The sequence below is a fragment of the Citrus sinensis genome, chromosome 7 (genome assembly GCF_022201045.2).
Source record: "Citrus sinensis cultivar Valencia sweet orange chromosome 7, DVS_A1.0, whole genome shotgun sequence".
NCBI lineage: Eukaryota > Viridiplantae > Streptophyta > Magnoliopsida > Sapindales > Rutaceae > Citrus > Citrus sinensis.
This window is the reverse complement of record NC_068562.1, coordinates 584,994-611,222: the sequence shown is the minus strand read 5'-3', so window position 1 is coordinate 611,222 and position 26,229 is coordinate 584,994. Positions and strand designations below refer to the sequence as shown.

General features: G+C 34.5%; 4 protein-coding genes across 4 annotated transcripts; 2 read left to right on the top strand and 2 right to left on the bottom strand.

Moving 5' to 3' along the window:
* The first annotated feature begins 570 nt into the window (after positions 1–570).
* Positions 571–1,960, top strand: LOC102619751 (uncharacterized). The gene is made up of 3 exons (XM_006466974.4): positions 571–817; positions 935–1,205; positions 1,518–1,960. The coding sequence occupies exons 1-3, from the start codon at positions 691–693 to the stop codon at positions 1,738–1,740; spliced, it is 621 nt and encodes a 206-aa protein (XP_006467037.1). The 5' UTR covers positions 571–690; the 3' UTR covers positions 1,741–1,960.
* Positions 1,961–4,918: 2,958 nt separating this feature from the next.
* On the bottom strand, positions 4,919–9,957 carry LOC102620027 (ATP-dependent DNA helicase Q-like 3). The gene is made up of 18 exons (XM_052444745.1): positions 9,692–9,957; positions 9,502–9,609; positions 9,400–9,407; positions 9,212–9,295; positions 8,966–9,106; positions 8,780–8,814; positions 8,550–8,633; positions 8,250–8,338; positions 7,928–8,080; positions 7,736–7,832; positions 7,094–7,232; positions 6,907–6,999; positions 6,759–6,824; positions 6,549–6,673; positions 6,081–6,175; positions 5,856–5,983; positions 5,603–5,709; positions 4,919–5,493 (listed from the first exon to the last, which is right to left on the bottom strand). Exons 1-18 carry the CDS (start codon positions 9,846–9,848, stop codon positions 5,043–5,045), a joined length of 2,160 nt encoding a protein of 719 aa, XP_052300705.1. The 5' UTR covers positions 9,849–9,957; the 3' UTR covers positions 4,919–5,042.
* A 121-nt stretch (positions 9,958–10,078) lies between these two features.
* Positions 10,079–12,048, top strand: LOC102621605 (UPF0548 protein At2g17695). The gene is made up of 5 exons (XM_006466983.3): positions 10,079–10,224; positions 10,566–10,626; positions 10,741–10,917; positions 10,999–11,197; positions 11,799–12,048. The coding sequence occupies exons 2-5, from the start codon at positions 10,568–10,570 to the stop codon at positions 11,979–11,981; spliced, it is 618 nt and encodes a 205-aa protein (XP_006467046.1). The 5' UTR covers positions 10,079–10,224; positions 10,566–10,567; the 3' UTR covers positions 11,982–12,048.
* A 5,134-nt stretch (positions 12,049–17,182) lies between these two features.
* Positions 17,183–18,385, bottom strand: LOC102608560 (F-box protein SKIP23-like). Its single transcript, XM_006467115.3, has one exon. It carries the CDS (start codon positions 18,383–18,385, stop codon positions 17,183–17,185), a length of 1,203 nt encoding a protein of 400 aa, XP_006467178.1.
* Between the last annotated feature and the right edge of the window lie 7,844 nt (positions 18,386–26,229).

Below are 26,229 nucleotides of genomic sequence, written 5' to 3'. Positions count from 1 at the left end.
AAAAAATAATAATAAAGATGTCAATAATTTAAAGATAAGAATATTTTAAGATATTTTTTAAAATATAAAAATTAAATAAATATTAATATTAAAATATAAGGATAAAACAAACTTTTACCTATTTATTTATTCAAAAATCTCGAGTTTTCATTAGTCTTCATTATCCAACTCTATATCCACCCATAGAATTCTTCCAATCTGGGTTTAACTTTTCAACTTCTTTTTTTTTTCACTTTATTTATTCAAAATCTTAGCTAACAATAGCATCTTAAAATATGAAAAGGGGAAGGTGTTATTAAGATAACGATTTTGTTTACACATACACGTTTCCAGTTGGTCGCAGTTTGAAAAAATGGACGATCAAGATGAAGCGAGGGGACTGAGAAGAGCGGAACGAACGCTAAACGACAGTGAACCACGTATGTTGTCTGATTGAGAAATAAAATAAAATAAAATAAGATAAAAAGGAAGATGCCATAGAATATCCGCTGCACTGTGCCCTTTCTCTCAATTCAATCCCAATCCAATAATTACTTTTGTCCACATCTACTGTATTATTATTTCTTTTAAAAAGTTATTATTAGTTATCAACTCCCCCGGCTTCCCCATTTTTTTCACTGAAAATCAATCAAAAAAAGGAACTGCGACTCATTTAATTAATTGATAGATATAACAAATAACTCAAGCATCATGTGTTCCCAAGTTGTATCAGAATCCGAACAAGAAGAGCTCATCGACAGGCTTGAAATTTTCAAGATTCATGGACGTGACAAACAAGGCCGCAAGATTCTTCGTATCATAGGAAAATTCTTTCCCGGTAATAAATAATGATAATGTCTCTGTATTCTTCTCCTTCTTCCTCATTAAACTTTTTTTATTTTTTTTCATTTGATGTTTGTTGATTTTGTGTTTGGTGTTATTTATTAATTATTAGCGCGGCTTCTGAGCGTTGAAGTGCTGAAGAGGTATTTGTCGGAGAGGGTGTATCCAAGATTGGGGAAGAAGGCGTTTACGGTGTTGTACGTTCACACAGGAGTGCAGAGAAGCGAGAACTTTGCTGGAATCTCGGCCCTTCGATCAATCTATGATGCTATTCCCGCCAATGTCAAGGAAAATCTCCAGGCCGTTTATTTTGTTCATCCTGGCTTGCAGGCTCGTCTCTTTCTTGCCACCTTTGGCCGCCTTTTCTTCAACGGAGTCGGCGGGTACGTTTCTCTTTTACCATTCTTTAACTTTTATTACTGTTTTAACCTTTTGTATTGGACTTTTGTTACTTTTTGTTTAATTAAGTCTTGGATCATCATATGTCAGTGAATTGAAAAACTTATATAAGAGTTGAAAGAGAGAGAGAGAGAGAGAGAGAGAGGACATTTGTAGGCTTTTAAATTAGATTAAAATTAAAATATGTTTCTGTTTTAATTGATTTAAACGAACGTTAGTTAATTTTTGTGGTTAGTTCTGAAAGCGAAAGGAGTTAGTTATGGTTTGTGGTGGTGGTGGTGGTGGTGTGGTATTAGGTTGTACGGGAAGCTGAGGTATGTGAACAGGCTTGATTACTTGTGGGAGCACGTGAGGAGGCACGAGGTCGAGATTCCAGAATTTGTGATGGATCACGATGAGGATTTGGAGTACCGTCCGATGATGGATTATGGTTTGGAGAGCGATCACCGCAGAGTCTACGGTGCGCCCGCAGTGGACTCGCCAGCGTTATCTATTTACTCCATGAGGTGTATCTCCTGATGATGATCCCGTCCGATGGCCCGCTTGCTTGCTTGCTTGCTTGCTGAGGCCTCCATTAGTGTTTAGTGACGTGTGTGTTCTTCTTTTACTTTTTCTTATGAATAACTTTTTCAGAGGGAGATGTTCGGTTACTCATTAGTTTCAAGTTTGTGAATATTGATTGTAAATTAAGAGGATGAAGATGCCAATCGAACTCGAATGCAATGTTGTGATTTAACAATCCTGGGCCTTTTCCTTCCATGTTTAAAATGTTTAAGCAAATCCTAAATTTCGCAACTGATCTTTTGATGAAATGGATTATCTCCTTGGATTGGCCGTTGGCGGGATCAGGTTACATTAACAATATTTTGTTTTTTTACATAATTCCAAGAAGGCAAAAAAAAAAGTGCAAACTTAATTAATGATTAATAAGAAAACAAATTACACTATTGGGCTGCTGCCAACTCAAGAGTGATTCCAAAATCCTCAACGGTGGAAACTGAAAAGAGTCTTTCTCTTCTTCTGTTGTTTACGAAAAGTCCCCAACTAATTGAAAGCTTCATATAGAAATCCAATAGGAAAGTGGTACTTTCGATATGCCATACGCCAAAATCCTCAGTCGAATGCAGTTGGTTCTAACAGCAGGTTTGATGGAGGAGGTTGTAGGTTGGCGGTGCATCTCTAAGTTATGTAATTAAATGATGTCTCAAGATTAAGTAAAGAAGCTATAATTCAATTAGATAAATTGAAGCAGGAGTGACTTTAAATATAGGCGGTCGCCTAAGGCCTCATATATTAGAAAGAACTCATTGTAATCACTTAGACCTCATAAATTAAGAAGACTCTTTTTTCTTAGTTTCTTAATATACTCAAATTAATAGATTTTTAAGTTACTTATAAGACAAAAGCCTGTTGTTTTGGCTCTTTTTAATTGATAATTATCTTATAATTAAGAAGTTTTATACAAATTCTATGTTTAATAATCTTAATGTTAAAGAGTTATAATTAATACTATTGTCTAACCGTTAATTCAGTATTAGTTTTTCTAAAAAAATGATTAAATTATTTATCTATTTAACAAAAATCTTAATTTTTTAATATTATAAAATTTCTTGCGCTCTTCTCTATAAAAAAAAATTATTAAATTTATTGGTTCACTTTGAAGTAAAAAAAGAATAGTTTCTTAAAATAATAATTTTAAAGGAAGTAAAAAAGATATCTTATTAACTACTACTATTTTTTAAATTTCTTATGTATGTATTTATTGATTGTTGATTTTTAAAATATAATTAAAATTTGATTGAATTTTGAGTTCTTTTATATTTCTTTTAGTGTTAAGGCTGGCGAAAGTGCCAAGAACTCATAAAAAATTCCGTCTAGGGCTCCTAGTATTTTAGAGCTACCACAGAACTGAAGCACAAGTAATTGATTGATGCTACATAATATATTCCATGCATGTATATAGAGTTTGTATGTTCAATTGTAACATAATTAAATTTGTTTGCTTTTTAAATATTTCTAAATGCTAATTAATGACTGTATTTAACCAAAACATTAAACAATAAACTTTAAACATGCCTTCTTCTTCCGAACTCACAAACACAAAGATGAGTAGACAAGTTTCAGTTTCCCAAAGTGCTCTTAGCCTCGATGAGTTTCCAAATCCCTCCATTTCCCTCTCAAACATGCATTTCCATACTTCATCGCACATCTCTCTTCTCCAAAGTACTATTTATCGTCTCGAGTCTCGAGCCCATTAGAGAAATTACTGATCAAAACTCAGACTCTGGTCCTGGTGGGTAGTGGCACCTGAAAGTACTTGTCGTCGTAAGGGTTTCTTTCTGGATATTATGTATACTTGCGTGTTTCAGGGAAGGGAACGGCAACTTTCATGACACGTGTCTACATGCTAGTAGAAAACGAGCCACTTAACTTCTGCTCAAAAAGTATTCTTGCATGTGTAAGAACAACAAGTAATGTTATTGGCTGTGTTTATGATGGAGGGTTCTTGTGTCGGTTATGTGGTATGAGTTTAGAAGATTACCATTGGACTGAACGCGACTGATGAACTCAGTATTGATTTCAAGGGAAAATTCTTTTCTATCACATTCTCAATTTCATGTCTCGGCGTTTGATGTGCATTTGGTTGTGTCATTAATTTGGGAACTGTTTTTTAATTAGTTAATAGAAATTATGATGTGTGTGTGTGTGTGTGTGAAAAACATCATACATGTTTCGATGAGAAAACCAGAAGCTAGCTGCTTTCAAAAAGAGGCTAGGCTATTGGGTAGGTATGTTAAGATTAAAGTTAAGGTTCTTAAATTGAATGAGGGGGAAAATGAATGGGAAGAGATGAATAATTTGGGTGAATAAGCTCTGTTCAAAAATTAATGGGGGAAGGAAGATTGTTCTTCGTCTGTTACTTTCGGCTAAAATTAATGCACACAAGGAATCGCATCAATGAAATAAATGCAAATCCTTGTGTGTATTGCAAATGAAGGAGATGAAACACTTGACGCATTACTAGATTAGATGGTTCAAGCATTACACAATTCACGTTTGTGATTATGATTTAGTCGATGGCAGCGGCGACCGGGCGATTCTGGCCACCCCCTTCTAGGCTTGGCTTTGGTCAAATTCAAGTTGAATGTAAGTAAGAATGGTAATAACATGTTACTTTTTTCAAACAATTCCATATATCTCTTCAATGCATAATCTGGGCAATAATTTGGTTGCTTTTTCCTTTGTATGGCGGTTGTTAATCTCGTAATCTATGAGAGCGGCGTTGGCGTTTCTGGAATTGTAGAGTCCATTGGTTTTTCTTACAGCTTTGAAAAGAGTAGATTCTCTTTTAAGGTCATATATGTTAGATTTTTCTACCTACACAAGTGCTTTCCTTCCTTTTGTGATATGGGCTGATGGGCACGGCAGGCGGCAGTCACATATATGCTGTTTCTTAAAAGACAAAAGCCGAAGTCACACACCATTCCACTTTTTCTTCGTTTAAGTCTTATTTCCGAATTTCAGATGTACTTACCTTTTTCTTACTGACTTATTTAGTTCATTTTTCATTGATATGAAAGTCGAAAGTCAAAGTCTCACCACAACCGCTCAACTATTTATGACAAGCAAAGGAGACGATTTACTCAACGTTAGGCTAAAGGAGACTGGCAAAACATTAGGCACAGGGACAAGGAGATGCACAAACATGTGGCTTAATATTAGCCCATGGCGATAAAACATCTGTTAGATAAAAAGAAAGCATGAAAATTGGTTTTTTTTTTTTTTTGGGGGGGGGGGAAGAAAGCTCGCAAAATTTTGAACTACTGTAACCTCATTCTCTTGTCAAAATTCTTCTTTGGCGATTCCTTACATGATATATTCGGCTGGTTGTCTTTGACTTTTTGGCGGTTGACAAACTCTGAGAAGGATGGAATCACAGGCAAACTTGTACTAGGGGATTCACTTTCTGTTTGAAAAGCACCAATAGAATTCTCTGATCCACAGCTGCCATCAAGTTCTTTGCCAGTAATTTGTGCTGGTCGCTGCTCTAACGAGGGTGATGGTGCTGCAAGTGGTTGTTCCTTACTGATAAAGTTAACTGAAGGGGAATCGGTATCAATACCGAGCCGATTCGTCAACTCAATGGAATTCGCAGTTGATAACCACCTAATGGTACTGGCCACTTGTGAATAATAGAATGATTTCCCACTCTTCCCATACTTGTTGTAGCATTCATTTTCAAGGAAAATGGCTGATGCTTCAAATTCAATGCTGCAAAAAGTACTTCAAACAATGAGGATCTTCATGGTAACTTACGCGAACAGTCTACCGGACTGCTTATTCTTTAAAATTCACTATGCAGAGTAGATAGGTAAGCTACGTTAAGTTGCGAAGCCGCTGCTGAGCCTGTCTCAAAGCATTTAGTAGTTTTTCCTTGCTTCCTTGTCTCAGCACATCAGATACAGCATTCTTGCTTGGTTTATTGACCTGTTGTCAAATAAGCAAAAAGGTTTTCTGGAGGGAAGATACATGCTAAGCAGGTTCAAAGTGAAAACTATAGTACAAAAAAATAGTGAAAACAACAAAAGAATTATGGCTTGCAGACCAAACTACTAGTTTAACATTACATTGACCTGTTTATCAGAGATTTTATTCCGATAATAACTTTCTTCTGCATGCTGCAAGAAGTTAATCCTCTCATTTAGACCTGCTTTTGTTGGTAACTTTGAATTGGCTACCTTTTTGACAACCTCAATACCATCTAGCAGTTGAGAGACTTAGCTCATTAGATAATAAGACCATTGCATATATTTTAATACACCACTAGCAACGTGAAATTATTACAAGATTGATATTACCATCACAATCAGATATATCTTCCTCAGAACCACTGGCTTCATCATCACGATTCCAAAATTCTGAATACCGTCCTCCATCGGTCATATCTTGGGAGCTGACATGTTAAAAGAAATGATTTAGTTCAAAGACCAGTGTGTCCATCAGCATTTAGTGTGCATATCAATGATGACTTATTCTTAAAAAAAGAAACCACCAGTTAAACCAACAATGTCTTCATGCTAGTTTGGCAAGCACACATTCAGTTGAAGCAATTTGAACAGTAACTTTCTCGAATTTTTCACTTCAAAAATTTAAAGCAAAAACAATATCTAAAGAATAGCCCCGATGCCAGCATGGTGTATAGTTAAGTTGGATGTGGAGCAAGTTCATGCTAGACATTCTGCATCACTCTGACTTGAGGTCAATTATCAATTTCAAGACTGAAGAAATAATCTAATAAGTTACATGCTTAAAAATTGATAAATTACCTTATGAAAATTTGAGAGAAGTGATTTTTCTGCAGGACAGCAGAAGTTAGCTCCCCCAAGTACTTGGCTAATAGGTTTGGATGTTTGCAGGCATCGCATGAGTTTTTACATAATGATACAGGCATCTGTTTTAGAAGATGAAATGAGTAGTATAAAAGGACTAATGAAAGAAACCACCCTATGGGTAACACTGGCCACACATCCCAATACCTGTTCCCCAAAACTCTCGAGAATCTTTTTCCTGCGACATCCAGAACCTTCACAGTAATCAACCATCTGGAGGTAGTATGAGTTCAGTGTTCAAACAATATCAGCAACACAGAGAAGTAACACAAAGGAAAAGAGGATTGGATATGACCTGACTGAAGTCAGATATAGATTTTTTTGATGACCTTTCTCGTGTGCTGAAGGACTGAGAATTCTTGCTTTGATTCTTGCTTAGAATGAATTCCTGTCGCAATTCTAGATAATTAGCATGAAATTCCACCAAGTAATAGACAATCTAAAAGTAGTAGAGAGGGCATTGTTAAGGCTAGCAGACCAACCATCCTTCTACGATCATCCATTCCATAATACAGTAGACTTTTAGAGGGCAACTGATCACGACCAGCTCTACCTGACTCTTGATAAAATGCTTCCATTGACTTTGGGATATTAAAGTGGCAAACCAGTCTGACATCTTTTCTATCTATACCCTAGAAATACAGATCGCAAGTCTTTAGGGACATATGACATCTGCTTAAAGACAGTAAGACATGTAGAAAAATTTGTTGAATTCATCAAAGATCATTGAGAATTTAGTTGAGTACCATTCTGAAAGAACACCATTAGCTCAATAACCGTGCACGAACCAGGATGCTCAAAGCAGAAGAAAGAAAGAAAATCATCAAATCTCAGGTAAACATGAAGTGCTTGAAATAAGATGAGACTAAACTGTGCAACATAAACCATTTCGGAGAAACATACAAAAAACTGTCAGCAAATACACCTGTTTCCTGATAGATAATATTTCTTTAAAAGGTGAGTTAAACATTCCAATTAAAGGCATCACTACAAACCTATGAGGCCATGAGCAAGCTATTTCAGTTACTAAAAAGTAGGTAATTTGGTAGGAGTATGAGCAAGCTATTGCAGTTGTTAATTTAAATGAACAGACAAAAGGCGGGAAATTCCAGATTCAACTATACCCGAAAGCCACTGTAGCGACAACAACTTGTTTCCTAGAAGAAATCCAATCATCTAAAACGGAGCTTCTTGCTTTATCATTCAACCCTGCATGATAAGCTGCAAATGCACCAGAGTGAGCAAAGTACGTAATTTGGTACTTGGAAAGATTGAAGTTCATAAGGGAAAGAGAGAATTCAAGAACATTTGGCTACCAGCACATGAAATGCCGCCTGCAGAAAGATAAGCAGAAAGCTCATCACAAGTTGTACGTTCAAGACAGTAAACAATTGCACAGGTATCTCCATTAGCCTTGAGTACACTACACAAATCGGCATAGGCATCATCCAAAAGATCTTTGTATCGAACTGCATCTCAGAAATACCTTGTTAGATGCTTGCACAGTTGTATCCAGAATGACAAACTAATTGCTAAACAACAGAACCAAGCAATGCATTCAAACTTTCAATATATGAAGTTTTCTAAAACAGTCACAAAATTTGTAAAACTGGATGCAATAAATCTCCCAGAACCAACCTTCATAAAATAAATTAGGACGATTGAAAGAAGATTTGAGGACTAAAGGATTCTGCAAGCACAAGGACTCCATAACATCCTTCTGCACTCTGTAGAACCAAAAGGGAAATAGAGATCTTAATACCTCTCCGCACTTAAACGTAAAATGTAAATCCGATTCTGGATTCCGGCTCTTTCAAAGACAGAAAAAAGGAGAACATAGAATTGAATTGGCATGAATCACAAAGACTTTTCAGACTCTAGAACCACCATAACTGCAATCAGTTTTTATTCTTGCACAGGGCTGTTAGCCAGACTCACTTAGGAGCAGCAGTTGCTGTCAATGCCAATATAGGAACATCTGGAAGATAGTTCCTCAAAGATGAGAGCTTACGGTAGCTTGGCCTGTTCAATAGAAGTTAAAACAAAGACAAAATTAGACAAGAGTTGTCACAAATGCAAAAACCAGTCTCTCAACAAATACAAAAATGCTGTCACAGAAGTGGGATCAGAAATTTAGTTATTGCTCATTACTAAAATTGATCACAAACCTAAAATCATGGCCCCATGATGAGATGCAATGTGCCTGAAAATAAAAAAATAATAAAATAAATGAAATTCTATGCAGAAAGTCAAAAAAGAAAAAGTTTCCCAAGAAACTACACAAAACCAGAAAATTACACCAGAAGATAAGTCAAAAGACTATATTATCTAATACACACTGTGTGAGGTCACACCTCGTCAATGGCCACAAGGTTCAACAACCCTCTTGAATGAATCTTCTTCAGCTTTGACATAAACCCAGGTGTTGCAGTCAATTCTGGTGTTACATATAGCAACCTCAAGGATGGTTTTCCAGAATCAAGGTCTTCATATATCTAAAAGTTACATGTCTATGAAACATTAATACCCCAGGTATATAAATACCTCATTTACTAACTGAAACAATGTAGGAAAACTAACTACCAAAAGGGTACATTCACCTTAGTTTTCACTTGCATCGTTTGAGTTGAAGAGAGAAATTCAGCAGCAATTCCTTTCTCCTGCAATCCAATTACTTGATTTTCCTAATTTTTTCAAGCATGAACAAGAATTCCAAAACCTCAAACCTTGAAATTACCTTAAAAGGTAGGGGAAAAAAAAAGGTAATGCAGAGTTAAAGAGCACTGACCATCAAAGCTGCAAAAAAGAAAAAGGAAATCAAAATGATTAAGCTAATTACAACAGAAACTAATAATTAAAATAATAAGGATTTAATAATCTCTTACTTTACCTATTAAAGGAGAAACAACAAGTACAATTCCAGGTTTGGCCAATGCAGGAATTTGATAACACATTGACTTTCCACCGCCAGTTGGCATCAAACAGAAGCAGTCTCTTCCTAGAAAATGACGATAAATTAATAATAGCTTTGATCAAATTGTAACTAAATGAATAATTAATTTTATAAATTTGATTGTGACCTGATAAAACAGCTTGTATTGCGTCAAGCTGTTTGTCCCTAAACTGAGCGTGGCCAAAATGCCATCTCAACAGCTTCACGAGAGCTTCCTTTTCGTGTAGTGGCTTATTCCTCTGAGTCTGACTTGTACTTTGCATCGCCAACGGTGATTTCTTCATTTTTTGATTTACGAATAAAATCCTAATTTTGCTTCATTTGCAAGCAGGCACGGATTTTAGTCCCTGCGAGACAGAAAGAGAGACTGGAAAAATAACGACAAACATGAACTCTTTATTATCAGTTTGACAAATGATACAAGAATGACAAATTTGAAATTCTAATACTAATTAATTATGAAATGACAAAAATAGGTTTCCATAAGAAACGACGTCGCTGGACGATTAGCGATAACTTACTGACAAAACTTTATGCTTTCACTCGCTTACTCAAGTCTCCACTAGTAGTTCTCTCAAACTCCATAAAAATCACAGCTTTATCAAATTCGTCGGCCAATTTCGAATTTTGTTAACTACTTCTTCTTCTTCGTTTTAATAGGTAATATATATTTGTGTAAATTTTATATTTTATTTATCTGTCTGTTTTCTTTTTGCTAATATAGTTTCATTAGACCTCTCCTCGCCGGTGCCTTCTGTTGAATTTAGTTGCTCTATTTTCGATCATCTTTCGGCTTTCGCCATTAAAGCTTTATTTCACTGTTCGAATTACTTGGACAGTTTTGTTTGAGTTTATTAGACTTTCCCCGTAGCATGAATTTTGCAATATTTTTGGACTTGTCTTGATCTTTGATTAGCATTTTTGGAAGGAAATTAACTATAGTGTTCAATTTTGCCATCGATGTTAACTAAGACAGTGAAAATTATTGATGATGTTGACAGGGATGGTTTTCTTGAGCTGGGGTCGACCAACTCCTCAAGAACAGAAAGCTTGTATTGACAAGTAATAAGAATTGACACTTATTTGATTTGCTTCTTCCCCTCTCTCTCATCTTGACTTTTAAACTGGCTGTTGAATGCATGTTTATATATGCTTATAATTGTTAACAATCTTCAGGTCAGGTGTCTTCAACTATGATACTAAGTACAAAGGAGCTACTGCCAAGCCTGTTGCTTGCCTCAAAGAAGATCAAGGGCTCTCAAAAGATGGTTTCTTACTCAATCATGCGCGTGTTTTGGTTGGTTCAGGTCTTGAGACCTATGAAAAGGGCAAGACAGCTCTTAAGACATGGAGGTTTATAGATTTGTTTTTCCATATTTATTAATCATTATTAAGAGTGGGATCATATTAGAATGACTTTGGTTCAATTTGCAGGCATTTTGGATTAAATTGGGCATTTGTTGATCCCAAGACTCCTATACAAAATGGGGTGAAGTTTTGTGTGTGTGTCAAGGAGTTTCTGCCTTGGGTTACGTTGCCTCTTCAGATTGTTTATGTTAATGAAAGCATAAGAAAGAAAAAGACTGCAGCCTCTTTTGGTTTTGGCAGTGGAACCCTTCAAGGTCACTTACTGGTGAGTACTTGTTTGCATATCATAATTGCAAATTCTCTCTAGAAAATGAAGTTGTTTGGTTACTATGAAAATTTTCATAGTTGTGAGAAATGAGATTGCAGCCAGAGTTAGAAAAAAGATACTTTAATATATAATATACTCTTCCTGTCATCTAAACCTGGTACTGTCATTTTATTTGGTTTTTTCAATATTTTGTTTCAAAAGAAACACAACTAAATGCTACAAGATGGCTCATCTTGTCATAGTTAAGCAAAACATGAAGTTACTTCTTTTTTTTTTTTTAATGCAAACTCAGATCAATATGTCAATGTAGTTACATACATTAAAACAAGAAAAAACTCCATAGCTTAAGAGGTTAGCTGAGAATCCATGTGGCAGCTGATATATTTTTATTTAAAAGTCTATCTCAGCTGTTGAATGTTGCCTATGCATAAAATTTGTGGTTTTGTTTATATTTTTTGCTCACATTTAGATATTTTGGATAATGTTTCTTCACCTAACGAGGAAAAAAAATGTTTGACTTTTAGCATTCACTAGACAATTTAATTCTTTAAAATGGAGAAGCACTGGCCAGTACTAACATGACAACTGCTTGAAGCAGGCTGGCGAAGAACGTTTTTCTATAGAGCTGGATGAAAATAACCAAGTATGGTATGAAATAGTTTCCTTCTCAAAACCAGCTGACTTCCTGTCATTTATTGGATACCCATATGTACAACTTAGGCAAAAGTATTTTGCTCATCAGTCTGTGAATGCAGTTAAGAAACATTTGACTGCTTCATGACCTCATGTACATTGCATATGTATATATTCTTATCTGTCAAATGTTATGAAGACATCTGGGTTATTCATCTTTGTTACCCTAGAAATATATTATTCATATATATATAATCATTCTCAGGTGCGGACGCCCGCATTTTTCTTAATGCGGACACATTTTTAAACCGTGCGGTTTAAAAGAGTTAAAAATTAACTCTCTTAAACCCCGCAGTTTTAAAGTGTGTCCGCGTGAAAAAAATAAGGGCGCCCGCACTGGAGAAGGACTATATATATATATATATATATATATATATATATATATATTGTTTGGCTTGTTTTTAACCCCATGTTTATGATTCTCATGGAAGTTTTTCTCCTTCAGCACTTTACACAAGGTAATTAGAATCCTTCAAACTGAATGCATGCTCTTATCTGTCTATGCTACCGTGATCTTCTCACTCTGTTACTTTTGTGTCTTTCCCATTGATTGCTGTGTTACCCCATGATTGTGATCTGCATGGAAGATATTCCATCAGTACTTCACACAAAGCAACTATTCTGCCAACAAATTACATGGTCATTTCTGTCAATTGGTACCGTGATTATCACTATTTTTCTGCGATTTGTTACTAAAGAGCTATGTTATTATGATGCTTATTGGAACCTGCTTGAACTTCATGCAAAGCAACTATTGGACAATTAGTTGGAAACAATGGAAAATAATTAGTTTTTAGATTGTTCATGATTTTGTTGTGGTATAAAAGGCAAAATAAAAGCCTCTACTCCACCTTGTAAGATGTGTCATTTGCTTGCCTTTTATGCCTGGTTGTTATTTGTTAATTTTACTGGTTGTTATTTGTTAATTTTAGCATATTCTCGACACGAGTGCAAAGTTGGTCAGGATTCCCTGAATTTCCTACCATCCCACATTCCTCCAAATTTCCCATGGTTTATGAACTACATGTAAATTAAATCATTGGTTAATGTGTGATTGAATGTGTGTATCTGCTCCTCTGAGTGTGATCAAGGAATGATGGAGCTATATTTATCCTGAAGAAGAAATCTGATGCAAAATAAAGAAAGAAAGAGGAGAATAGCAGTGTGTTTATATGTTTAAGCCACAAATCATGTTTATGTCCTAAGCACGTGTATGCTAGTGTTGGTTTTAGATTATAAATACCCAAAGCAGAGGTGCTAAAATAGATAATTTCATTGTTTTTGACTTTTCTTCCACTAAAACTTGATAAACAAACAATAAGATTGTCAGCAGAAATACAAATCCTGCCAAGCTTGTTGCCTAAACACGTTTTTCCTTTATTCAGGGGGGGCGTTTACGAAGTTTTTTAGTACAAACCTTTTAGCTTCTAGGATGATTTGATATGCGAAACTACTTCGATAAAGCGTTTAGTTTTAATCTTACACTCTTACCTCCATGGTTGGTGTTTTTCCAGCCAAGGTGAAGGAAAAACAGAGCAATTAAACCCAGAATAACTCAAAAGATTTGTAGCAATTCCAGCACACAAACAATATGAGGTAATAAACAAAACGCTGTTAACAAAATGCAATAGCATATTTGGGGTAAGAATAAAATCCACTCAGTGGAAAGAAAAGCAGCCACGAACTGCTCCTCTCGTTCTTAAAAATCCAACAAAACAGACTACCTTTTAATGGAAGGTTTATGGATGTTGGCTTTCAGAGTTGTTACACGGATTAGGATTTAGGGCTAAGCTCAGATTTTGTTGAGCACTAAATCATCAATAGTCAGGATTGTTTTAATTTTTTTTTTATTTATCTTGCCTACGAACCATTGATTCAATGTTTAGCAAAAACTCAAGTCAACATTAAATCATTTTCCGTTGTTACACACGTTTGTTTCTATTTTACAATTGTAACCATAAAACTATAATAACTTTTTGTAACCATCAATATTCCATTGTGCATACTTTTCAATTTAGTTAACAAAATTTCACTTTTTTCATATAACATTATCTTGCTGTTATAAAGTAAAATTATCAAATTAATTTAATCATTAAGGGCATACAAGTCATTTAATCATTAAATGTGAAAATCGGTTGGAATGGGACGAAAAAAATGATGCACAGGTAAAGAAGTTGAAGACACGCGAAAACGTGTGTTTTTCAGGAAAACAGGGCGCATAGAGGGACCAGGAAGCGTGCAGACAGGGCCAGGCCGCTTCCCGCACAACTAACCTCCTTTCATGCAAGAAATGGGCACGCGCCAGAGGCCACAATTAACCTCCATTGTACGAGAAATGGCCACACCCAGCGGACGCCTGCACGCCTGAGGGCGCAATTATCCTCTTTTGTGCGAAAAATCGCCACACCCCGGTGGATGCATGCGCAACTAGGGATGCAATTAACCTCCATTGTGTGAGAAATGGCCCAACAGGCACGTGCATGCCTGAGGCTACAATCACCTTTTATTGTGCGCGAATGGCGCAACGGACAAACCCCCTAGCCACAGTTAACCTTCGTTGTGTGAGAAATGGACATACCCAAAAGAAGAGCTTGGTTGGTGCGGCGCCACCCTAGTGTTCGATTTGTTTTGGCCTTGATTTTTCACAAGGATGCAGATCATTGGAAGATGGATTGACAGAAGGAAACGGAACATTTTTTGGCCACCGAAATTTTTTTAAAAAATTATCGAATATCGAGAAATCAGGACTTCAAAAATTCTTAAAAAACAGTAAACAGCATCCGAACGCGATTTGAAATTGTAGGAGGTGTTGTATTTCGACTTAAGTTATCTTATAGGACCAAAAAAAAGGAAATAATGCTAAAACTCCAGAGCGCATTTTTTGGGCTGAAATTGCCAAGAACTGTATGCTATAACACACATACTTTGGCCAAATTTCACATTTTTGTGGTGATGTTGGATTTTGAGCCAGTCGTGTAGATATTGGTGAGAATTTACCATAGGAGAAAATGGAACTTGATTACGAGGTCTGAATCTCGTGTTAAGTCCATTTTATTAAACGTACATACACACGAACGGGCGCCAAAACGACCAGGAGAATTCGTCCGATTGTGGCTAAATTCACCCAAGGACCTTTTTACGCCGTAAATATTGTTACCGCTCGAGGAAATGATGAAAACAATGCGGGAGTTTAGAGCCGAATTTCCAGGCCAAAATGATAAAAACCATGTGCTGTGCACACGAATTTCGGCCGAATTTTGCATTTTCGGGGCGACGTGGGATTTTGAGCTAACACCGCAAACAAAAAGGCTTTTAGGTTTGATTTAACGATTGATAAGTCGTAATGTGTGAAAATATTAATTTCACAATAAATACAATGTTTCAAATGTTACTATTCCTTAGTTGACACCTCTTTAATTTTATTTTGAAGTCAAAACTTCAAATCTCCTCTTGTGATTGTGCAAGTATAATTTCTTCTAATTTTAGAGTGATATTTATATGTTTCTTTAAAGTATTCCAGTACAAGATAATTTTATGTGCTTAGCAACTTTTGCAAAAGGGTCCAACAAAAATTTCACTATAATGTATATCAAATCTAAAAGCAAATTTATAATTAGAATAGTTGACTATTCTGAATATGGCAATGCTTTATTTTTCTTTAAACATGTTCTGAAGTTACAACTATTAATTTGATCATAACTATGTCAATAATCAATATTGTCTCTACATTCAATCTTGAGCAAAAGAGGTGAGATTACCAAGTTTTCTTATTTACCGATTACAACTTGCATGTATGCGGTTACTTCCCCGCTAACAACAAACTCAATGAATTAAAAAAAATCTCAAAACATCATTCGCAATGAGTATAAACAAGATAAAAATACATAAGATTATGCATAACAATTAGGAAATTTAGTAAGTTAAAACCATTAAATAAGTTCGTTGACATACAGATCCACAATCCAAGCACATATGATCGGAGTTTGAACTCACAGAACTATTATCTTGTTAAGTACAAACTTAATTAACTGATCATAGCACAACCCAATATACAATCGACGACATCATAACAAAAGGGACAATTAACATTTCGGAGTAGACTTGATCTACACAAATTTCTTCCATGAGATCTTGAAGCCATCGTATTAATTCAAGAAAGACCTTTAAGAAAATAGCCCATATTAACCTGTAGTCATCAAGTTCAAAGGCAAATATTAGTTATATTTGAAAAAAAAGGGTGCAAAATCTAGTTTAAGAGGAAGAAAAATTGAAAGAGAAAAATAATTGATAGCTTTATATCACACACCATTTCTTTAAGCATGATTTTACATCAATCTTCTTTTTTATTTTTTTAAATTGTTATATATTACAATTTGAATTATGTTAAGAACATAGATACATACACTTCAAACATCAGCTCAGAAAACTACTAATGCTAATTTTCAAAAAAATATATACCTTTACTTTTTTTTTTTTTTTACTTCAAATGGAGTGAGCCTCGTGAGGCTCGAATTCATGCCCCTCAGCATATGTTGAGATAATTAACCCAATGGCGATTTTTTGTTATTCTTTGTAGACTACCTGTTGTTTAATTAGTCTACGCAATTATAGCATATTTCAGGGAATATTGTCAAGCAACATCATTGCTCATGTCAACCGCTACTTAAAATTAATAATTTATGAGGCCGACTCGACTTCAGAAATGATAACAGACACTGACGGGACAGACACATCATTATTTGGGACAGACTTCAGACCATCCTCCGAAGAGGTTACATTAAACAGTGACTCAACAGACTTGACTAAGACTGGTTCAGGTAGAAGACTGAAAGACTTCAGTTGAGGAAGAGAAGATCAATTGCGTGGTGCTTCATCGGCTGGGATGATGGATAGAGGTTCTTTACCATCATAAGTCTACTGATAAATATAATGAAATAATTACCAGGACAAATCAAAATCATATTTATTGGTGTACAAACCAAAATTCTACCCTTCACTAGTATTCAAGTGACATATCTATCATCTTTATTTATATTTATAAGAGATAAAATCTTCCCTACTCAATTATGAGAGGGGAATAGGAGTCCATGCAATAGCAAGGACTCTAACCATTTCCTCAACTTCTGTTGAAAGGATAGGTTAGCACTGGCCTAGGAGGTTAAATCGCTTGTTGAATGTATAAGTATGAAAATGAAAATAGTGATGTAAGGCAGAAAATATGAACAAAATGTCTTAATTACCTTCTTAGTGAGACAAGTCTATCCATTAGGATAAGTTAACTAGTTGGAATTAATCCTGCAGCTCAATCCAGGCAGGAGGTGGCCAGAAAATACGAGAATGGCTTGGAAATTTGGAGAATCGCCATACTTCATAATCATCAAAGTCAAAAACAGCTGAAGTCCAACCAGGGTAAGCATCATCAGAATTAGCGAAGGCTGAATCTGAAAAATAAACACAATTCCTTTTCAATGTTCCAGCAAATTCACCCACTCCAATTCCAACAGAAAAACAACAGCCCTCACCAACAAAAAATACCCTATTCTCACTTATTAAATCAAAATCAACCCACATATTGTTCTCTTCATCAAGCTTCAACAGCTGAAAACGAGTTGGGTGAAGCTTAAGATAAGGCTTATTGTCACGACAAAGGTACATGCGAATCCAACACTTAACAAGTAAATATAAATGCTTATCAGATTTCACCAAGTAATTCAACCCATCACTCAAACCTCTCAGTGGATCCGGAGTGGCAGCAAACATAACAGTCAAAGTCTTACAATCAACATATAATGTAACGCCACAGCGATTAGTAACATAAAATTTCTTTTTATAATAAATAATGTCTTCAAATGAATTCTCCATACAGTTATTACCTAAATCTAAACGAATGCTTGTCCAATTTATGTCACCTTTTCTCCAAACTGACACTTTCCCACTGTCATGCATGGCCATAATTTCAAAGTCTTCAGAAACAACAACTTTTTCAATTAAAAAATAAGTTTCGTCGACTTTGTTTTCATCTTTATCTACAACCTCGAGCTCATAATCTTGAGCCAGTTCCTTTACCTCATAATCAAGCATATTCAAACACTTGGGTAACTTCAACTTGTCGGAGGCATTTTCAAACCCAAAACGAGACAGAGGGTCCATGCGTCTGACTTGACCAGAATTTGACTCTTTAACTTTAATGAACCAGCAAGTTGTTGCACTTGCACTTGCATCTTCACTTCGAGGACGGATTGCGAAGACTTTTGACTCAATGAGTGAGTAATGAAAATGGTTATTGTCAGAGGAAGAGGAAGAGGCAAAAGGGAGGGGAATGTTGAGAGATTGGCGTTCAAGTAAGGTGATTGGGAGGGGAGGGATTAACGGTTGAAATTTTCTACAGGAGGCTCGCAACCGAAGACCGTTACTTTGTGTTTCAAGTTTTTCGATTATCGATGAGAGCAGGACATCTGGCAAATCACATAACTTGGTTTTTGATTTCTTCATGGCTACCACTACCTCTAAACACAAGAAGAAGTAGAAGAAGAATAGATATAAGTTTGATTTATTAAACAATCATTGTTTTACATGGATATTCGAGGAAGAGATTAACAGTGATTTTAGTCTTGTGAGTTGTGATGTTGATTGTTCAAGGAAATATTTAATGATTTAAAATGGATCTAGCCTAACTAGAATGGTCATGATGTGTCAATTTATGTCCTTGATCGTCCAATAAATTATAAATACGGAAGAAAAAGGACAAATTCTTAGGTAGTTAGCAGGTTAATTAAGCGTCTAATTAAGTATATATTTCTCGCCAACTTAATTGTTAACATCAAAATTTAAAACTAAATATTAACCATTCATTAATTTAAGAAAGACTAAGACAGAAAAAACATTAGGAGAAGAGAATTGGTGAAAAACCATTCTACACCATTTTTATAAATTACTTTCCCAAATTTAAAAATTGAAAAAAAACTATATTTGCTGGATCATTTTCATAAAACTAAATATACCTTACTGATTAAACAAGGCTGCATTCTGGTAAAAAATAAAAAATAAATAAATAAACAAAACAAAAAGGAAAGTGTTGGAAAAATAGCTATGGACACTCTTTTAGTAACTCGCTAGCTAATGTAACGTTTAATTTGAAAGAGAAGTCGAATCCACAACCACAATACATTGTCTTATTAGCTAATTAATGATAGTTGTGGTTATAATTGAACTAATGACATTAGTGTTCATTTTTAGCATAGATGAAGAACTTGCAGCCATGTTTATAGTTATTTACAGGCATGATTGCATTTAGCACCTCATTAGAAACTTTAGAACACAGGTACTAGTGGTCCTGCAGTTGCTTGTAGGTAGTCTATCTGTAAGTCCTGCAATTCTGTAGTCATTCAAAGTCACTGATTGGTGGAGTACATGAATATGACATGAAGAAACTTCAAAGTGATCAGAGGAGCCATGTGAAGGAGTGCTACGTTTCGGATGGCCATTAAAATTCTAGTACAATTTTCTGACTATCAACTTCCCCCTGCGTGAAAAGATGATAAAGATGAGATGGCACAACAACTTGTGCATAGTAGTCTTGGTACAATGTTATTTGTCTCATATAGATATGGTTGCTTCCTCGGGGGAAACTCTGTTAATATTCCAACAAAACTGTCGCCATTTGGCCCCTTTTCTTCAGACAATTCTAGTGATAATTTTTGCTTATTAATTACTTCATTTTCCACACGTTTTTCAGGCTTCTTCTTGTGCACTTGTAGATATATTTTTTTTTCAAGCTGTATAATTAACTTGGGTTAGTTAACAGATTAATCAAGCAGATGACACTGGGGTCCTTAATAGGAAGGTGCCCTGTACGCTGCAGCTCAAGCTAGCTCATGCGGGCCAATTCAGATATCAAAACGGCACAGCTACTCTAAGTACGTGGTTGGATTAGGACGAGGATCATCAGAACTCAAACATGTCTCTGTCTTTGGGTAAATGGATGCAGCATTGGGTGTTTTATGCTAAACGGTATCCTTATGAATTATGATGTGCAACTTCCTTTGTCACAAGTGATTTTGAATTACGGAAAGCAGTTCATGATAACCCTTTCTCTGAAATAATAATATATATTCCATAAGAGTAATTATTTCAAGATAATATTTTACATTATAATGGATAAGTTCATGTTATTTTGTTTTTTTTTTTGTTTCAGCCACGAGGTATTTTGGGAAGGGCCCTAATTGTGGGAGACACCTTTAACCCCGTACCACAACCCAGACTAGAAGTCTCCGCTCGAATTAATCATGTTAATGAATCTAAAAAACAAGTTCTATTAAGCCTTCCAATCATAGTGCATCAATATGTTATCAACAATCAATCACGTGATTAGTCATCATAAGTTAATGCTTTGATTGGTAAGATGTTACAATGTCAAGTACATGTGGAAATCAATAATAATAATAAATATATTATTTCGATAGAACTATTACAATACAACTAATTAATTAATTACGTGTTTTCTCAACAACACACAAAAAAAAAAGGACTTAAATTGATTTTTGTTGCTTACCTTCTTCAGAATTTGAATTCGTGTGATCATTTGGGGAAAAAAAAAATTACTAGTGGGGTTTTCTATAATCAATCATACTAATTAATAACCATAACTTTCAACCAAATACAGGAATTATACTAATCTAAATATACAATGATATTGCTTCATTTTTCAATCAAATATGACTCTTTTATTGCATGTGGAATTTTGTTTTAATAATTGAGTAATTATTTTTTAAAGAATTCAATTCTTTAGTTACTTTAATTATCGAAGGTACCTTCATATATAATTTATGTATGATTGTATTTAAGATTAATTTATGCGCAAGATGTTATGCTAGCAACTGGCGAATTTTTTCAAAGGAGATGAAAAAAAAAAGATATAATTGTACGCATCATACACGGAGTACAGACGGATTTAAGAGATGCACATAAAATTATGAACGGGAACAAGGAGAATTAACATTACAAACTTTAAGTTAATTAATCATCCATAATACAATAAGAAATTAAGACGCAAGATCTTGATGTAAACAGAAATGAAAATATCCCCAACATGTTCAAAAATCAAAATATAAACGAAAGGAAGCAACAATAGTACACATAATAATTAATTAGGACATAAAGATCCAGCAGTAGCAGCAGCTAGCAGGCGTGATCTCCACAAGCCTCTTCAATAAGATCATCTTCAAAAGAAAAAAGCACCCATGACCCGACCTGCAATCATGAAGTTGAAAGGCCAAATAAATGATTTTGAATAATAAAGAAAACGAAATTAATTTTTATTAAAAAACTGACGATCATGAAAATCTACACCAGTCAAGCCGCTGGTGGCGAAGAGATGGGATGGGAGCCGGTGGCTGGCAAAACTGAGAGATAGTTAACACTAAAATCATGAATGTTAAAAATCCCACTGCGTCCACCTGGATAAGCACGAGCACAATCGACTCGAGGCACCACACCATCAACAAAAATAGCCCTATCTTCAAACCTATTATAGGTCTCTACCCACTGACCAATAGTCCCATTCCTATTCTCTTGATTCAGCTTAAAAGTACCTAATCGAACGGGGTAAATTCTATCATCAGAGTTATCCATGAAACTAGTAAAAGTGTACACATCCAACCAGTACTTAGAAACCCAATGCACTTTTCTAACTAGTGACCCGTGAAACGTCTAAACTCTTACAATCAACAGTAATTGTGACAGACACCATGGCCGTCAATGGCATAAAAAAGCAACATCTTGAAACTTATCATAACCAACAAGATCAGATAAATGATTACTCAATTATTAAAACAACAATCCACATGTTCTGACGACCATGAAGTTCAACAAGTGCCCAGAACTCAATGCGTTGTTGTAAGTAGTAGCCCGTGAAACGTCTAAATCTTACAATCAGCAGTAATTGTGACACCATGGCCGTCAATGGCAAGTAAAAAAAAAAATCTTGAAATTTATCATAACCAACAAGATCAGATAAAAATCCACATGTTCAATTTATTTGTCAACAAAAGACTCATATTTGATTGACAAATAAAGCATCATTGTATAATTAGATTATTATAGTTCCCTTGTTTGGAGACGATTAGGTTAGAGTTCTGTTATTTAATTATTTAATAGGATGAGCCGATGACGAGGGTCAGGATCAGTGCTTCTACCATTTTTCTTTTTCTAATACAAAATTCTTAAATCCTACAAGGAAAAAAAAATATATAATATTTTGTCTTTTTAAGCGAATTTTCATCCGTGATCAATATTCCAATGCAGCGATAAGAAAGAACCAAGAAAATTAATTCAGCATCTCGTACAATTAATTAATAAATAATGATGATAGAGTTATAAATTCTTGTATAAATTTATTTTCTACAAAATGATGTGGCGTAAATTCATTGGTTGAATAAAACTAAAATAATAAACATAAATCATGTGGGCTAAAATTTATTTAATCCAATAAATTGAATTATATGACATTAGTTTATACAAAATAAGTCTATATAAGAGTCTGTAACTCTATCTTCACTCGTTAAAAATACATTCTTAGTAATAATAGCGAGGAAAAATAGGATGTGGTTAGATAGTGAACTCAACCAGAATTTGTTGAAGAAATCTTTATCTTTATCTTTTTTTATAAAAAAAATCTCAAAATCTTTCTGTTTTACAACACCAAACATTTTCTATAAAAATTTATGAAAATTTTAATTATCTACAAAGTTAGAATCATGTAATTCGCTCCAATTCACTTTTTATCATGTAGATCAAAGCAATCAACTTTCTATCATATACAAAGTCAGAGAGTTGATTGCTTTGACCTATATAATAAAAAGTACATCGGACAAAATTGTAGCACGATTATCTATTATCTACAGCGATATAATCATAACGTGGGAATTATTATGGACTTGCCTGGAGGGTTGTTTTGAGCAAAATATTTATCCACGAGAAGCACAAGAAAAAAAAAAAGTGTCTATTTCAATTTTATTAAATGATTAGAAGAATCGTATTCGTTAATATTGTAAAGAGCACTACTATTTGAATGGTAGTAAAATAATATGAAAAAAAAAAGGGATAGTGTTCATACTACAGAAAAACTGTAGCAGACAAAATGATAACATTATCATTTTTATTTTCTTATTGTGTTACTGTTATTCAAATAGCATTTTCCTATTGCTTGAAATTAGATAAGAACTAATAAGAAGCCAACAATAGGTGGAGAAACTTGCATAAATACGGTGGCTTTACCCTCGTGGGATCTACAATATATCTCACTAAATTTTTAAATATAAAATTTTATGAGTTTCGCAATGAAATTCAATGGTCTTACTTTAAGCTTCACAGCTTTACCACATAGTACAATTAACATCAGATAAGCTCACCGCCCTACTCTCTCCTCAAGTTTTTCTCCAACAATATAGTGTATTCGCAAATAATTTCACACTAATGCCACTGAAAAAATATATACGAAAAAAATGGAACACTACCAAGTACAAAATGCGAAGCAGAGACGATGGTTGATGGGCCACAACAATTCTTGGCGTTACAAAGTGATACGGTGGGCCGTTGGGGTGGGATAAGATTTCCTTTGCAGTCGAAGACAGATGCAGGCAGCTAGCTAGCTGTGACTGTGTTATCATTCAAAGTTGCAGAGGTTGTAGCGTATAAGACGGGAAGCGACTCCAGAGGATCCATGTGGGAACTGATTGCGTTTGAAATCTTATTGAATGTCCGTACATTTGTTTCAGACACTGAACTTTCATTCTGGTAGGAATTTGCAAAAGATCTGGGGCTAGGGTTTTGTCCTGTAGCTACAGCGCGCCAGTGTCTTTTACCATAAGCTTTGTCGCCTGTTTTGTGGACCGAGACCGACTGTGGCTGAGGTTCTCTCTCTGCGTTGCTCAACTCTCCAGTAATGGGTCATTGGGCGAAAATTAATTGAGAAACTAGATGAGATTAACAAGATGAATCAAAGCTTCAAAACTGATAAGAAATCAAATGCCTCGTATTGTCATCATGGAAACTGACAGGAAGCAGGATTCCAGCTAGTTTATGAGGAAGCCATTACCATCTTGACACTTGATACGTTGAAGCGATTTTGGTGATTGGTTGGCATTATTGATGATTAGAGTCGAGAGAGTAAATGCAAGGGTTCAATTTTATTCCATACGGTCAATTTCATCATTATTATTGGGCACTGTGCTCTCAGCTGGTGATTACTGATTCGTTCGCAGGAAGAGAGATGCTGTTAGCACTGTAAATCGCAAAAAAACTAATGGTGCGTTTGTATTTTGAACTAGGGAATAATAGAAATGATGGATAATACTTGTTAAAATAGAAATGATGAAAATAGAAATAAAATATGTGAATTCCACATATTTTTAAAATTAAGAAATAAAAAATTAATTTTTATAGGGAGTTGGAAATTAAATTTTTATTTCTTAAACTTTTTATTTTACCATCACATAAATTTTAAAAATCTATTTTTTTCTCAATTAAAATAAATTATTATTATTATTATTATTGTTGTTGTTGTTGTTGTTTTTTGAATAATAATAATCACAATTATATAATAAATAATGACAATAATCAATTAAAGTCATTTAATTAACTTCTACCAAATAATTTTTATTCCAAGACAAAGTAAACACATCAATGATAATACCGTTCGTTCTGATTCCTATTACTATAACTAAAGTAAACAATTTATTATAATTCTCATTCTCCATTGCGATTCCAGTCAATTCCAATTCTAGCAGTCCATTTCAATTACTGATTAGTAGATGCACGATGAAGATAAAGTATTCTCTTCATTAAATCATTCTAATGGGTAAAAAGAAATGGCAATCCTAAGTACATAATTTAGTGGAATTGTGGTACTTACACAACCAATAAAAGTAAATATAAGGTAAAAATAAGTAACTTGTAAATAAACGAATTAGATGAGGCGAATGTCTTATTTTTATCTTTCGTTTATTGATTGTCAATTACTCTATATATATATATATTGAGAGACCATAAAAAATTTCAGCAATCGCTGCTATTTGCTTAATCCTTTAAATTGAAGATATATTTATTTATACCATTAAATGTTTGATGGGTTCAAAGGCAATGAAAGGCCTCATATTCATAACAAAGTTATTGATTTTATGTCTTCTCATTTGTTTCACCAGTTTTCTTTCTTTTCTAAACCTCTTTCTATTGTAACAAATAAGGTGTTATTCTATTCTACTGTGAATTTTATTAACTTCACATTAATAAAAATGAGTAATAAGTAAGTAGATTAAATGGGACTAATATCTTATTTTTAATCATTATAAGTTACAATAAATATAACTCTAATAAATATAACTCTAAGAATAATGACATGAATCTTTTGTTTTGAAGCACAAGATAAGAAGGGAACTTCGTCCCATTGATCACTCATCAAAGGCATGTGGGTGGGGGCTTACGTTTCGATCACACATTGGCAATCTGGTACAATATTCTGGCTTAAAATTTTTCATTTCATGGAAAAGAAAAAACATATGTGATGGCTCGGTCGTTAGGACATACTAGCTATTATTAGCTAGCCTAATGTCTTGGGATGAGTTTTCTTGCAGCAACTCCATGCGGCATTTAGCAACTTCACTTAGATAATTTCTAGCACAAAAATTGCTTAGTAAGCATTTCGATCTTCTCAAACTAGTTAAGCAAGAATGCTTGCGACAATGTTAGAGAAAAGAAAGAGTAATATGGCAAAATATAATTTTATTACTCACAAAAGAATAAATACAAGAGAGCGTTTTTACAAGAGCTTGAAAGCTTATTTGTGTGGTGTGTTGTGTGTGCTGGTGTGTGTTGGCGTGGTGAGCAAAATGGAGGGTGATGGGCTATTTATAGTGTGTAAGGTGTGAGTGCATTCCGCTGTTGAGTGGAGCACAATCCGCTGCTAAGCGCATCCCGCCTTTAGGCAAACTTTTACTAAGCGTACCCGTGCATATGAATTTAGCCTCCGTTGGTAGCGAATTTAGCCTCCGTTGGTAGCAAATTTGAGCAGCTTGTGACATTAAGCCCTAGCCTTAGTCTTTATTGGCTTCTTTTGTGCATAAACCTAATGTTTAGTATGTATCATTAGATTGAATTGGATTAAGTTGGATAGGATTAAACTGGATTATATTATATAGTCTTATGTTTGGTACAATACCAGATTAGACTAAATTAAATTATATTTAGATAATATTAAATCATATTTAAATTGATATTTAAATATAAATATCAATTATTCATGAAATTTTATAATCATAATTAAAATAATTTTAAAAATTAAT

What these genes read in the sequence shown, in the direction of transcription:
- LOC102621605 (XM_006466983.3), top strand. Translation starts at nt 10,568, where the DNA reads ATGGTTTTCTTGAGCTGGGGTCGACCAACTCCTCAAGAACAGAAAGCT. An exon ending in CAGAAAGCTTGTATTGACAA is followed by an intron (nt 10,627 to 10,740) that starts GTAATAAGAATT and finishes AACAATCTTCAG; the next exon opens with GTCAGGTGTCTTCAACTATG. An exon ending in ACAGCTCTTAAGACATGGAG is followed by an intron (nt 10,918 to 10,998) that starts GTTTATAGATTT and finishes TTCAATTTGCAG; the next exon opens with GCATTTTGGATTAAATTGGG.
- LOC102608560 (XM_006467115.3), bottom strand. Translation starts at nt 18,385, where the DNA reads ATGAAGAAATCAAAAACCAAGTTATGTGATTTGCCAGATGTCCTGCTC.
- LOC102619751 (XM_006466974.4), top strand. Translation starts at nt 691, where the DNA reads ATGTGTTCCCAAGTTGTATCAGAATCCGAACAAGAAGAGCTCATCGAC. An exon ending in CATAGGAAAATTCTTTCCCG is followed by an intron (nt 818 to 934) that starts GTAATAAATAAT and finishes ATTAATTATTAG; the next exon opens with CGCGGCTTCTGAGCGTTGAA. An exon ending in TTCTTCAACGGAGTCGGCGG is followed by an intron (nt 1,206 to 1,517) that starts GTACGTTTCTCT and finishes GTGTGGTATTAG; the next exon opens with GTTGTACGGGAAGCTGAGGT.
- LOC102620027 (XM_052444745.1), bottom strand. Translation starts at nt 9,848, where the DNA reads ATGAAGAAATCACCGTTGGCGATGCAAAGTACAAGTCAGACTCAGAGG. An exon ending in TTCTCTCAAATTTTCATAAG is followed by an intron (nt 6,176 to 6,548) that starts GTAATTTATCAA and finishes TTAACATGTCAG; the next exon opens with CTCCCAAGATATGACCGATG. An exon ending in CAGCGGCTTCGCAACTTAAC is followed by an intron (nt 5,494 to 5,602) that starts GTAGCTTACCTA and finishes TACTTTTTGCAG; the next exon opens with CATTGAATTTGAAGCATCAG.